We start from the raw sequence: 13,333 nt of genomic DNA on the forward strand, positions 1-13,333 counted from the left end.
TAAAATACAGAAAACGGAGATTTATTCAATGGGGACACATAGGGAAGAGGGACCTAATGTGAGAGTACAGTCAGACTTTTTTTTTAAATAAAGGAAAACATTTAATTGGGGCTTGCTTACAGTTCAGAGATTTAGTCTATCATCATGATAGTGGGAAAGCGTGGTGGCATGCAGGCAGACACGGTGCTGGAGAAAGAGCTGAGAGTTCCACATCTTGATCTGTGCCAGCAGGAAGTGAACTGAGTTCCACACTGGTATTGCTTGAACGTATAAGAACTCAAAGCCCACTCCCATAGTGACACACTTCCTTCAGCAAGGCTACACCTACTCCAACAAGGCTACACTTCCTATAATACCACTTTCTATAGGCCAAGCATTCAAACACATGAGTCTCTGTGAGCTATACCTATTCAAATGACCACAATGGGTAACTGTGAATACTGGTGAGAGAATTTTAAAAAACAAACAAGTTAACCAGTTTTCTTCATATTGAAGATGAAGGTAGTAATTGACACTTGAAAATACTGAGTTTAATAAGGGTAAAATCGGTATCATAAAGATGATAGCATTTTTAACCAAATATAGTACAATATTAATCATAATTTTAATTTTTTGAGAATAATATTACTTCATGCAAAAAATTAACATTTTAATGTTTCCAGAAAAATGATGAAACAGAAGAATAGTGTTGAAATACTTCATCAATCACACACTACATTGGGTATTAATGAACATGTATTGAAACTCTCATAATCGTATTGTATCAAACAGGCAGAAGAATAAATGGAACTGAGAGAGCTGATGGTGTGTAGGAACAGAGTCTCACTTAGAGCTAGGGGAGCCTAAGGGGGAGTTGAGGCATTTTGTGACTAAGCCAGGAAGGATTGGAGGTAGTCTGACCACACTCTTGATTTTTACCTGTTTTAATGCTTTGCAATGACCAAAGCCGGGTTTACATCAGAAAGAGGGTGGGCCTGGGTGGTGGAGACACTAGTGTGAGTTCCTAGGGATACAATACTAGGCAGAGCATGGAGTGGAATGTGTGAAGCTTCTACACATGTACAAACCTGATCTATGAGAGGGTCAGACTCTTACATAGCTGAACAGAAAAGGTATGGTCCCATCCATCACTGTGTAGGCTTCATCCTTGCGAGGTATCTGTGTTAAATCCCGCCACCCCTCCCACCCCCCGCCCCCCCCGCCCCAACACGTTTCTACTCGGGCTGACACCAAGCCGCTTCTCCGAAAGCACAAGATTCCAGGGGGAAATGCAATGCCCTGGAGTGCTTTTGCTTCTCAGCAGACAGCTAACCAGAGGGGATATAAACGCTTCATTCCTGCTATGGGGGTTACAGTGAGGCAAAGTTACCCCGGGTGCCCCGCCACACTCTGGGGCTGTGACCAAGTGGAAAGCCGCATCACCGGCTCCAGGTCCAGCACCCGCCACTAGCCCAAGGTCTCCCCCATCAGCTCCTGCCTGGAGAAGCAAGGATGATCCAAAAATCACGCCGCGAGACAATAGCAACCCAGAGAAGTCAACTGAGCCTGGGAACTTGCTCAGACTGGCCCATTCCGCCTGGACTCCTGCCAGACCCCGCCCCCGCCGCCACGCCCCCTAAGCATGATCTCTGATTGGCTGAAAGCGAGGCGGGAAGCTCCCGGCCCGTCAGAGGCGGGCTCTGCACAGGCTCTTTCCACAGTCAGTCACAGCCGCCAGCCAGTCCTTGGCGCCCGTCTCCGTGCTGCCTGGGCCCTCCGGCTCCCGCAGACTCTCCAGGGCCTTGGCTGTCAGCGGGTCCCGACGTCCTTCCGGGTCGCCTGCGCACCTTGGCTGCTGGGAGCGAAGCGCAGGCGCAGTGGCTGCATTTCCCCGGGAGGTTGCTCTGAGCACGTGGGTTGTGCTGCCCAGGGCGCGCGCGCGCGGAGGCACTTGGAACCTGATTTTTTTGCTGGTGTTCATCGTGGGTGGCAGACTAGTCAAGGCCATGGCACCGGCGGGAATCCTGAACGGGAAGGTGGTCTCCGCGTAAGCACCTGCTATTGCTGATCGGGGTGGCGGGCTCAGGGCAGGGCGAGCGGGTCTCCATGCACCCAGGTTCTGCGGGAGAGGTGCTTGTGGTACAATCAAATGGACTGGGTGGGAAGGGAGGACATCGACATGACCCCTAGACTCTGAAGACCAGTTTTCTGAAGCCAGAGAAACACATCCCCGGCCCAATGTGTGATTGCAATCGGTTGCCTGGTGGCTGCACGCCTGTGTTTTGGCGGCAAGTCCTGGCTTGACCTTTGCTCTCAAAAGTGTGGCAGCTGGCATCTTTCCACCCAGGCAGGGGCTGCTTGGAGAGTCAGAACTCAGAAACCCAGCATAGCCGCTTGTCTTGCTACTTAGTGGTGATTCGATTGTGGCTAGACTTGACACGGTTGATTGGTGACAGAGGATCTCTTTATAAGTCTTTTTGTTTGTTTTCTGACACAGGGTCTCTCCACAGAGTCCTAGCTATTCTGGAGCTCTCTATGTAGACCAGGCTGTCCTTGAACTCACAGAGACCCTCCTGCCTCTGCCTCCCCAGTGCTAGGATTAAAGGCTTGTGCCACTGTACAGGGCCTAGAGGGTCTCTTCTAATCCAACTCATTCCTCATGCACTGCACGACCTCATGCGACAACCCCAGCTCCCTCATGCTCCACGCTTTAACAGCCACCCATCTGTCCTGGCACTAAAGTTATTTTTTTAGTTTGGCTCCTGTGTGCTGTGTCCTTTGTGACTATTCCACATTCCATTTGACCTCACCTGTTATGGCGCTGCAGATTTGAATGCTTAACTATTGGCATAGTTTGCCAAATGTACTCCCTTTGCCAAATATAATGTCCTTTTGCTCTTTTGGGAGAGAGGGTTGGGACTTGAGTCCTTTAGTGTGCTTGACCACTGGGCACTCCTTGCTTTTTGTTTGGGGAGTTAAGAGAGTGGAGGGGGAGAGAAGGGTGTATTTTGTGACCTTGTTACTCTGAGGACATTAGGTATCTGGTTATTTAGTAACTGTTGTGGCTAACGGTAATTGTCCAATAAACCCTTAGCTTTGTCAGTAAAGGCTTTTAGAGCCTGATAGTGAAACCTACCCCAGGGCAAAGTGATCCTTTACTGGAGGTTGGAAAGGTGAACAGAGGAGAAATATAAATCAGATGGTGAATCTTGCACAAAGGCAAGGAAGAACCCCACATTTTTGGGCTAGAATCCATAATACATACATCTGAGTATTTTCTTCTTTTTTATCTTTATTATTTTTTTAAAGACAGGGTCTTATGTAGCCCAGGCTTGCCTCAAACTCAAATGTAGCTGAGCCTGGCCTTGAACTACTGATTCAGTGCTTACATCTTCCAGTGGCTAGGATTACAGGTCTGTAGCACTATATCAGGCTTTCTTTCTTAAAATAAACATTAATGTGGAGACTGAAGAGGTGGTTCAGGACTTAGGAGCACTTCTTGTTCTTCCAGAGGACTCAGTATAGTTCCTAGCACCCTGGTCAGACAACTCACACCTGCCTGTAACTCCAGCTCCAAGGGAAGGGATGCCTTCTGGGTACCCATACACAGGCGTGGCATACACTTATATACACACATGCACATAAATAATAATAATTGTTTAAGCTTATTATGCCTACTTGAGGTTGGTTACACATTATGGGATACATGTAATGTTTATGTTTGCTATAGTGGAAGTAAATGCATGGGTGGTCGTCTCATGTGGTTACCTCATTTACAAGATTTGCTAAAAATTTTACTCAGCATGATCCTGGTTACAGTATCCTTTGATTACCCACAGTCCTCAGCTTCTACCCCTGGCGCTCCAGACTTCTTACTCTTTCGGATCTCCTACTATGTATTCTTTGGAACACATCTGGTATCTACCACAGCCCTGTTTTATTCTTTAGTTGTCTGCATAGATTTAGATCCATTGTAAGTGAGATTCTGCAGCATTTTTTTTTTCAATGTCAGGGTTGTTTCCCTAAGCATAATATCCTCCGGTTCTATTCATGATGTGACAAGATCTCCTCTTTTAAGGATGGATGATATTCCACAGTATGCCTACAGTCTCTTTATCCATTTGTCTGTTGAGACAGTGGCTATTTGCTCAGTGGTAGAGTACTTGCCTGGCATGTGCAGTGCTCTGGGGTCAAAAGACTACCTAATGTCCTAGGAGCAACCTTCAATAAGGTCACAAACAATTTAGATTGTTCCCACATTTTGTCTGTTGTGAATAATGCTACAATTATCATTTGTGTGCAGACTTCTTTGTAAGATTGTAAGTTAATTTTCTTTGGTTACACATTCAGGAAAGGGATTGTTAGTTCTGGTAATTCTATTTTGTTTTTTAAGAGAGAGAGAGAGAGAGAGAGAGAGAGAGAGAGAGAGAGAGAGAGCGAACAAGAGCGCGAGCTGAACATCCCTCAGTGCTAGAACACTGACCAGTGACTTCCTGAGGAGGTGGGAGGAGCAAGGAGGAGCTGGAGGCCACTGGCACCCTAGAAGCTCCATCTAGTCACCACTCACAAAGCTGAATTATTATCCTGACTTCGAACGCTGGATTAGTTTTGCCAGTCTGGGAGCTTAGGGGATGGTCGTTCATGCAGCCTAAGTCTTGGGCCTGCTGCCTGCCAGAATTGCTCTGTGTCTCTTTACTGATTATGCAGCACTTTGTTTCTTTAATACTGTGTGCTCCCAGTCCTCTGTCTATAGATCTTTGGGTTTCTACTTTTTGGTGATGTGCATAGTTCTTTATGGACGTTAGTGTATGTATTTTTTTTGGTTTTTGTTGTTGTTGTTGTTTTGGTTTTTTTGTTTGGGCGGCACTCCATACTATCCCATTTCTCCCCACATCTAAGAATAGACAGACTCCTAGGGGTGATCAGTTTAGGTGGATGTTGCCATTGTTCAGTGGTTGTTTTTTACCAATTACCACTCTGTAGGGAACTTTTGAAAACTACCATGATACCTATTCCATTCTGACTTCACTGGATTCTCTAACAATAAGCTACAGGATTATTGAAATTATGAAATCAGTTTTAAGTTTCATCACATGGTTCTACCGCATCTTGAAGCTCAGACCGCTCACCTAAACCCTGGTTTGTTTGTTTGTTTGTTTGTTTTTGGTTTTTCGAGACAGGGTTTCTCTGTGTAGCTTTGCGCCTTTCCTGGATCTCGCTTTGTAGACCAGGCTGGCCTCGAACTCACAGAGATCCGCCTGCTTCTGCCTCCCGAGTGCTGGGATTAAAAGGTATGCGCCACCACTGCCCGGCTCTAAACCCCTGGTTTTTGTTTGATTGTTTTGTTTTGTTTTTTGCAAGATTTGGTGGTGGGTGCATGCTTGCAATACTGGTACTTGGGAGGCTGCTGCAGGAGGATGAAATGCCCAGTCTAGCCAGGGCAGCCTGAGAACCTATCTCAAAAGGAGAACAAGATGCCTTGATGACGCCTGTCTTTAAGCCTAATACTTGGGAGGCTGAAGCAGGAGGATTTTCTGTGAGTCTGAGGCCAGCTCATGTACGTAGTTCCAGGCCAGCCAAGGCTCTACAGGGAGACCCTGTCCTAAAACAAAAGGTTGGGGGAGCACATACGAGAACCCTAAAAGGCCAAATCCAGTTTTCATAATTAAAAATAATTTGGTGGGTATGGTAGTACACGCCTTTAATCTTGACACTCAGGAGGCAGAAGCAGGCGGATCTCTGAAAGGCCAGCCAGGTCTACAGAGCAAGTTCCAGGACAGCCAGGACTGTTATGCAGAGAAACCCTGTCTTGGGGAGAAAAACAAATTGACCATAAGTATTGAAAACATTCTTTCTTTCTTTCTTTCTTTCTTTCTTTCTTTCTTTTCTTCCTTCCTTCCTTCCTTCCTTCTTCCTTTCTTTCTTTCCTTCCTTCCTTTCTCTCTCTCTCCCTCCCTCCCTCCCTCCCTTTCCCCCTCTCTCTCTCCCTCCCCCCTCACTGTGTAGACCAGGCTAGCCTCTAACTCACCTGCCTTTGCCTCCTGAGAGCTGGGATTAAAGATGTGCACTACCATTTCCTTATTCTGTGCAAGTGTTTGTGGAAGTCAGAGGATAACTTACAGAAGTCAGCTCTTTCCATGTGAGTCCCAGGGATTCCACTCAGCTCATCAGGCTTGGTGGCAGATACTATTCCTGCTGAGCCATCTCGCTGCTCCTCAAAATATTTTCTAGAAAAGGATTGCTGTAGGTACTTTTTGGTATTGTTTTGTTTTTGTTTGTTTTTGAGACATTGTGTTTAGCCTTGGTTGACTTGGAGCTTGCTATATAGACCAAGCTGGTCTCAGACTCACAGGCATCTGCCTGCCTTTTTGCACCCCAAGTGTTGGGATTAATGATGTAGACCACCCTGCCTGGCTCTTCTAGGTATCTGTGCGTGTGTTCCGGTGGGGCACTCTAATGTACACATTTCTGTTGGAAATATGTCTTAGAATTGTAGGGATGGAGAAATGCAAGATCAGAATTTAGCAAGCCAATTTACATTGGTGCATTGAAGAGTGGCCAGTCCTTATCAATACAGTTCCTCTGAGATGGCTCAGTGGTTAGCCTTACTGCTTACAGAGGACCCAGGTCCAAAGACCAAGATTGTTTGTACTTACATTTTTCTTCTTTCTTTTTGAGACAGGATCTTATATAACCATGTTGCTGGAATTGCTGAACAGTCTTATTAATAAAAAACCCTGAGCCAGATATTGGGGTAAATGCTGAAAGATCTGAGACACAAAGGAACAAGCCACAGCTACTTCTCACCTCACCAACTCCATGAATCCTCTCACTGAACATCTCTCTGAGTCCTCAGCCAAAAGGCCTCTCCATCCGAAAAGGCTCTATTTCCTGTCTCCTCATACCTTATAGACCTTTCTTTGCCCACCATATTACTTCCTTCCTAGTATTGGGATCAAAGGCATGTGATCTCATGGGATTAAAGGTGTGTGCCACCTCTGCCTGGCCTCAATGTTTAATCTAGTGGCTGGCTCTGTTCTCTGATCTTCAGGCAAACTTTATTAGGGTACACAATACATCACCACATAGCCAGGCTGGCCTTGAGCTTGCTATGTGATAGGATATCTTTGGACTTCTGATCCTGCCTCCCATCTCAAGCATGTGCCACTATATAGTTTTAAGTTTTTGTATTTGTTTAATGGGTTCTGGGATTCAAACCTAGGACCTTGTTAGGCAAATGTTCTGCTGTGAAATGATATCAGCCAAGCCTAAGAGTTTTCTTTTCTTTTTCTTTTTCTTTTTTTTTTTTTAAGATTTATTTATTTATTATGCATAGTGTTCTGTCTGCATATATGCCTGCACGCCAGAAGAGGGCACCAGATCTCATTACCAATGGTTGTGAGCCACCATGTAGGTGCTGGGAATTGAACTCAAGACCTCTGGAAGAGCAGCCTGTGCTCTTAACCTCTGAGCCATCTCTCCAGCCCCATTTTTTTAAAAAGATTTTATTTATTTATTATGTATACAGTATTCTGCCTGCATGTGTCCCTGCAGGCCAGAAGAGGGCACCAGATCTCCTTACGAGTAGTTGTGAGCCACCATGTGGTTGCTGGGAACTGAACTCAGGACCTCTGGAAGAGCAGTCGGTGCTCTTAACCACTGAGCCATCGCTCCAGCCCAAGTTTTCTTAATAAATTGAATTTATAACTATGTGTGTGAGAGAATGCTGACACACTTGTGCCATGGTTCACACATGGAGCCCAGGGGACTGCTCTGTAGAGTTGGTTTTCCCCTCCACTAGGGGTCTCAGGGATTGAACTCAGGTCCTCGGGCTTGCCCAGCCAAAACTACCATTCAGCCACCTCACTGGACCTCGGGAATTTTCTTCAGTGTATTCCTCTGGTGACTGTTTGTCGCTTTGACCTTCCTTGAGAGCTTGACTCTGGGAACTGGTTTGCTTGTTGATAGTTCACAGAGAACAAGAATTCTAGTAGAGATGATGGGCTGCATGCTTGGGCCGTACTTGTGGGAATCCTGAACCAGGGGTATTCTTACAGCTCGAGCAGGATGAGCTGTACATACATAAGGGGTTCTTAGTGGTAAGGTGCCCCCATGTTTCCCTTTGCTGGGCCAAAGACACCTCTCACCTTTCCCCCACCCCTGAAGTTAGAGAGTAAATCTAGGGCCCAATACTTACCCCGAGCTATGATCTCCTTAGTTCTCTTCTTTACTTTGTATTTGAGATGGTTCCCGTTCAATTGCCCAGGCTAGCTTTGAACTCATTCTGTAGCCCTGGCAAGCCTCGAACTTTCTGTGAGCCTCCTGCCTCAGCCTTTCAGGTTTACAGCCCTCTGCCGCTAGACTCAACCTTTGTTTGTTTTTGTTTCTTGGGGGAAAGTCTTACTATATACTCTACACTATCCTGGAACTTGTGAGGCCCGCGGGTAGAGACGGTGATGTGTTCTCTTGGGTGTTTACTCTTAATCAGCGGGATCTGTGTGCTTTCTCTATGCCAGGATATCTTCAAACCCCAGGATTCCACTAGCGAATAAAACAGCCCAAATTTCTCCCTCAGAGTTTTTTGATGGCTACATGGACATGATAAATTAGATGTCAGGTGACAAGAGGTGTCCGGGAGACCCAAGCAGGGAGGAGAGAGCTCTGCTGTCACAGGGGATTTCTGTGGTATGGGTCCAGTGTTAATGAGAATGCAGGTCATGTTCTTTGTCAAAGTGACCTGTGGCCTTGGACTGAGCTGTGAGCCCATCAGTGTTACAGGGAAGGCGGCTCTGAACCAGAAATACCGCGTGCCTTGGACCTTTGACCTCACTAGTTAGTTATTTACTGGTCTTGGTCAGCAGGGATAGCTCGTGGCGAACTGAGTGCCCCTCTTGAGTGAGTGGCAGGAGCTAACTTTGGAGGTGAAATGTCCCCTGTGTGAGAGTGAACACTGTAAGAGGGGGCGTGACACAGGGGAGGGTCTGCTCATGTCAGAACCACCTCGCTCTGGTTCTTAGCTGAGAGCATCATTCTCTCAGGGGTCTGTTTGCCTTTCCCTTTTGTTTGCTTGTAATTAACCCTGCACCCTCGGTTAGGGGCACTCCCTTTAATTGATTCCCCTTTCTAAAAGGACTTCTGAAACTGGGCAGGGTGGTACACTCTTGTAAGCCCTGCACTTGGCAGGTAGATGTAGGAGGATCAGGCGTTCAGTGTCATCTTCAGCTACATGGTGAGTTTAAGGCTAGCCTGGGCTATCTGAGACTCTGTCTTAAAAAAATACTTTTTAACTTAAAAATTTTTAAGTTAAAAATATTGAAGTGTAGACAAGAAGTAATAGAGTGAATGTAAATTTATTAAGGAAAAATGAGAAAAGAACTCCCAAGAGGGTGGAAGGAGGATGTCTGGAATCAAACCTTCCTACCTGTTGGCCAAGTTCCTTTTCCTCCTTGGTGAGTTCTTTGCCACAGCCTGGGTAGAAAGAAGCCGCTTTGCATTCCTGCCATCTCAGGGAGTCTTGGAAGATAGAGAGAACATTTGTGTAAGGGTTTTTACCAAAGCTATCAGGACTAACCTGCACTGCCTGGCACTCATCAGGATAAGATGATCTTTCATTTGGGTTTTGGTGTTAAATGCTGTTTACTAAGCAAGCCCCCTAGAACCCAAACCTGCCGAGCATGGTGGCGCACGCCTTTAATCCCAGCATTCTGGAGGCAGAGACAGGTGGATCTCTGTGGATTCAAGGCCAGCCTGGTCTACACAGTGACTTACAGGCTAGCCAAGGCTACATAGTAGGATTATCTTTATTTAAAAAAAAAAAAAAAAAAAAAAAAAAAAAGCCTTTTCTACTTTGGAACTGGAGAGATGGCTCAGTGATTAAGGACTAAGAGCAGAGAACTGGGGGATTGATTCCCAGCACCCACATTAAGTAGCTTGTAACCACCTGCGGTCTGTAACTCCAGCTTCCGGGGAATCTGCCACTTCTGGCCTCTCCAGGCACCTGTATGTGCACTTATACACAAAGATAATTTTTTAAAAGACCCAAATGCAAGCCAGGCGGTGGTGGCGCATGCTTTTAATCTTGGTGCTTGGGAGGCAGATGCAAGCAGATCTCTTATGAGTTCAAGGCCAGCCTAGTCTACAGAGCGAGTTCCAGTACAGCCAGGACTACACAAAGAAACCTTGTCTTGAAAAACAAAACAACAACCCAAGTGCCTTTTTTAAAAGGATTTTGTTTTGGTTTTTAAGATTCATTTTGGGGTTAGAGATCTAGCTCAGTGGTAGAGCACTTGCTAAGGCCCTGGGTTTGGTCCTCAGCTCCAGGGGAAAAAAAAGATTCATTTTGTTTTTAATTGAGTGTGTTTTCCTGTCTATGTATGTGTGTGTCACACACACACACACACACACACACACACACACACACACACACACGCCAGTGCTCACGGAAGCCAGGAAAGGGCGACAGATCCCCTGCAGCCTGTGAGTCTGTGAGCCATCAGATGTGGGTGCTAGAAACCACAGGGTGCTGAGCCGTCTCTCTACCCTCAGCCCTTTTAGCTAAGGATTTCCTTTAGTCTTCCCTAAAGCAGAACCGTGGTTCTGTGGGGCTCTCTGGGGTACTGGCTCCTACTCTCTTTTCCCCCTTCAAACAAATATGTTTTAGACTTCCATGTCCCACGCTGGCGATGATGTCCAAGTTTACAGGGGACTTGTCCCCACAACAAGCTCTGACAGCCAGATCTACAGTTGGGTAATGGGAGACAGTGAGACTAACTCTGGTGTGAGGTCTGTGCTGGAAGACTCATTGGCAGGGCTTTTCCTTGTTGGCATATAGTCACAGCTTCTTAGTTCTTTGTGTGCAGAGCTGTCCCATCATGTCTCCTAACTCTATCTTATAACAAACCAGTGGCTTAATAAGGCAAGTGTTTTGTTTGACTTGCAGAATTATTCTTAAGAATTAGATTGCGTGATAACACACTCATGTCTGTAATTATTCTTAAAAATCTGGACGTCTGACTCTTTGAAAGGCGATGGAAAGTTTAACAATGTTGTGTTCCCTATTCTGGCAGTACTGGGCATTGAAACTGGGACTGTGCATGCCAGCCAATAGCTTGGCCGCTGAGCTACATTCCCAGCTCTGTGGTCTGCATGCCTAATGCCAGGGGCTTGTTGGATCTGAGTAGGTGCTCATCTGCTCCTTCCTGGAGTAGGGTAGCAGTCAAGGAGTCAGGGCTTCGTTGGTCAGGGATCTTACCGTTCCCTGTATATTCTGATGGTGTTTATCTCTGCTACCCTTCCCTAATGAATTTATAACTCATCTGTATATTTGTTTGCTTATTCATTTATTTATTTTGAAGTTGGGTCTCACTCTGCTTCCGCCATGTGGCTTCTAGAGATTGAACTCAGGTTGTCAGCCTTAGCAGCAAGCTCTTTTTATCCACTGGGCTATCTCACTACCTGGGATGGGGCTCTCATTCTGTAGCCCAGGCTAACCTAGAACTAACAGCAGTCCTCCTGCCTCAGCTTTCTGAATGTTAGGGTTATAGGCATGAGCCACCACTGCTGGTTTTGAATTTGCTAGTTAAACATTTTATATTAATTTATTAAGATGTTTTTATTGGGACAGTGGGTAAAGAACCTTGGCTGTTCTTCCAGAGGACCTGGATTAAATTCCTAGCTCATGGCAGTTTACAGCATCTGTAACTCCAGGTCCAGAGATGTGACCCTATTCTGTCCTGTGCAGATACCAGACACACACATGGTGCACATACCACCATTCAGGCAATACCCATGGACATAAATAAAATACATAAGTCTTTTCAAAGTTCAGTTTTTATTACATTTACTTTGTGTGTGTGGTGGTCTGCTATTACACTTACTTTTATTTGGTGGAGGTTGGAGGGGAGAAGCTTGGTGTTGTCATGCCACAGCCTGTGTTTGGAGGTCAGAGGACAGTTTGTAGGGAGCCATTTCTCTGCTTCTACCTTGTGGGTCCCGGGGATTAAACTCGAGTCATCGGGCTAGTCAGCAGTGACTCCACCCACTGACCCATCTCTTCATCCTTATAGCCTACTGTGTTTTGTTTTTTTTTTTGAGACAGGTTTCACCGTTATGTAGCTCAGGCCATCCTGGAACTCTATGTAGACCAGGCTGGCCTTGAACTCATAGAGATGCGCTTGCCTCTGCCTCTTGAGTCCTGGGATCAAAGGTGTGTGCCACCACATCCCCATAGTCTACTTTTTAAATAATACGTTTTTGAAGCCTTTCTCCACCAAACCTATTTGTTGCACTTCTGATTTCTACCCACTAGATGCCAGTATCATCTTAAAACGGCATGATGCTCATGTCTTCACTTCTTGTGTCATATCCACCTGGCTGGGATTCCTTTCCTGGTGCTCATGGGTCAGAACCAAAGAGACCCGAGCGGTACACTGTGGCTTTGGGGGTTCCTTGCACTCTGCAGTCCTGATTGCTCCTACATAGAGACTGACGGATGTCTTCCCTTAGATTGTAGCTGGTTGGTGAAGAATGCCATGAATCTGGCCTGAGTAGTTCTATCCGGGGACCAGAGTATTTCCAGTTGCTTCTTTCTGCCTCACTTGGCTCTAGAGTCCTTACATGGAAGATCCAGCCCAAGGGCAATGGAGAGCCATGAGAGGCTCCTGAAAATGATGTCTTAGGAGATTGTAAGGATTAGGAAATTCTCGAAAATGTGGGCTATACAGATTGAAGGACTTACTGCCGTTTGATTTCCTGTAGCTGTGAGGCCCTCCTCGGGAAGCCAGGAGAGGCTGTGCTTACGTCTTCTTCCCATGCTCCTTTTTCCTAGCTCTCAGCTCCCGTTGCTCCAGCTGTAGCGGACTCCTGGCTTTCCTCCTTCTCTTTATTTTAGAGCTCTTAGGAGCCAACCCAGAAAGCAAACACAATAGAAATAGAGAAGGCTTATTAAGAATAAGAAAGGGGGGAGTGAGATGGCTCAGTGGGTAAAGGTCCCTGCTCCCAAGCCTGATGACTTGAATTCAAGACCTACGTAGTGGAGGAGGAAATCGACCCCCTCAAGTTGTCCTCTGACCACATACATACGTACTATGGTGTACACCACAGTAATTTTATTTATTTATTTGTCTTAAAGACAAGGTCTCACTAGGTAACCCTGGCTAGCCTGGACCTCATGTATTCAAGGCTGGCCTTAACTCACAAAGATTTGCCTGCTTCTGCCTCCCAAATACTGGGATTAAGGGTATCTGCCACTATGCCTGGCTATATATATTTAAGGCCTAGATTCCTGTGCTTTATTGGTTAGCCACCTTAAGTGATGTCTTAAAATGACATCCAAGGTTGGCCTCCAACCTCCACA

General features: G+C 46.1%; 1 protein-coding gene across 1 annotated transcript in view; it reads left to right on the forward strand.

The window, feature by feature from the left end:
- The first annotated feature begins 1,707 nt into the window (after positions 1-1,707).
- Positions 1,708-13,333, forward strand: part of Mthfd1 (methylenetetrahydrofolate dehydrogenase, cyclohydrolase and formyltetrahydrofolate synthetase 1) — a 70,645-nt gene continuing 59,019 nt past the window's right edge. Inside the window, exon 1 of the mRNA XM_036206547.1 lies at positions 1,708-2,026. Within this exon, the coding sequence (XP_036062440.1) occupies positions 1,986-2,026 (41 nt within the window). The 5' untranslated portion in view covers positions 1,708-1,985. The remainder of the gene's footprint in view (positions 2,027-13,333) is intronic.

The sequence above is a fragment of the Onychomys torridus genome, chromosome 14 (genome assembly GCF_903995425.1).
Source record: "Onychomys torridus chromosome 14, mOncTor1.1, whole genome shotgun sequence".
Classification (NCBI taxonomy): Eukaryota; Metazoa; Chordata; class Mammalia; order Rodentia; family Cricetidae; genus Onychomys; species Onychomys torridus.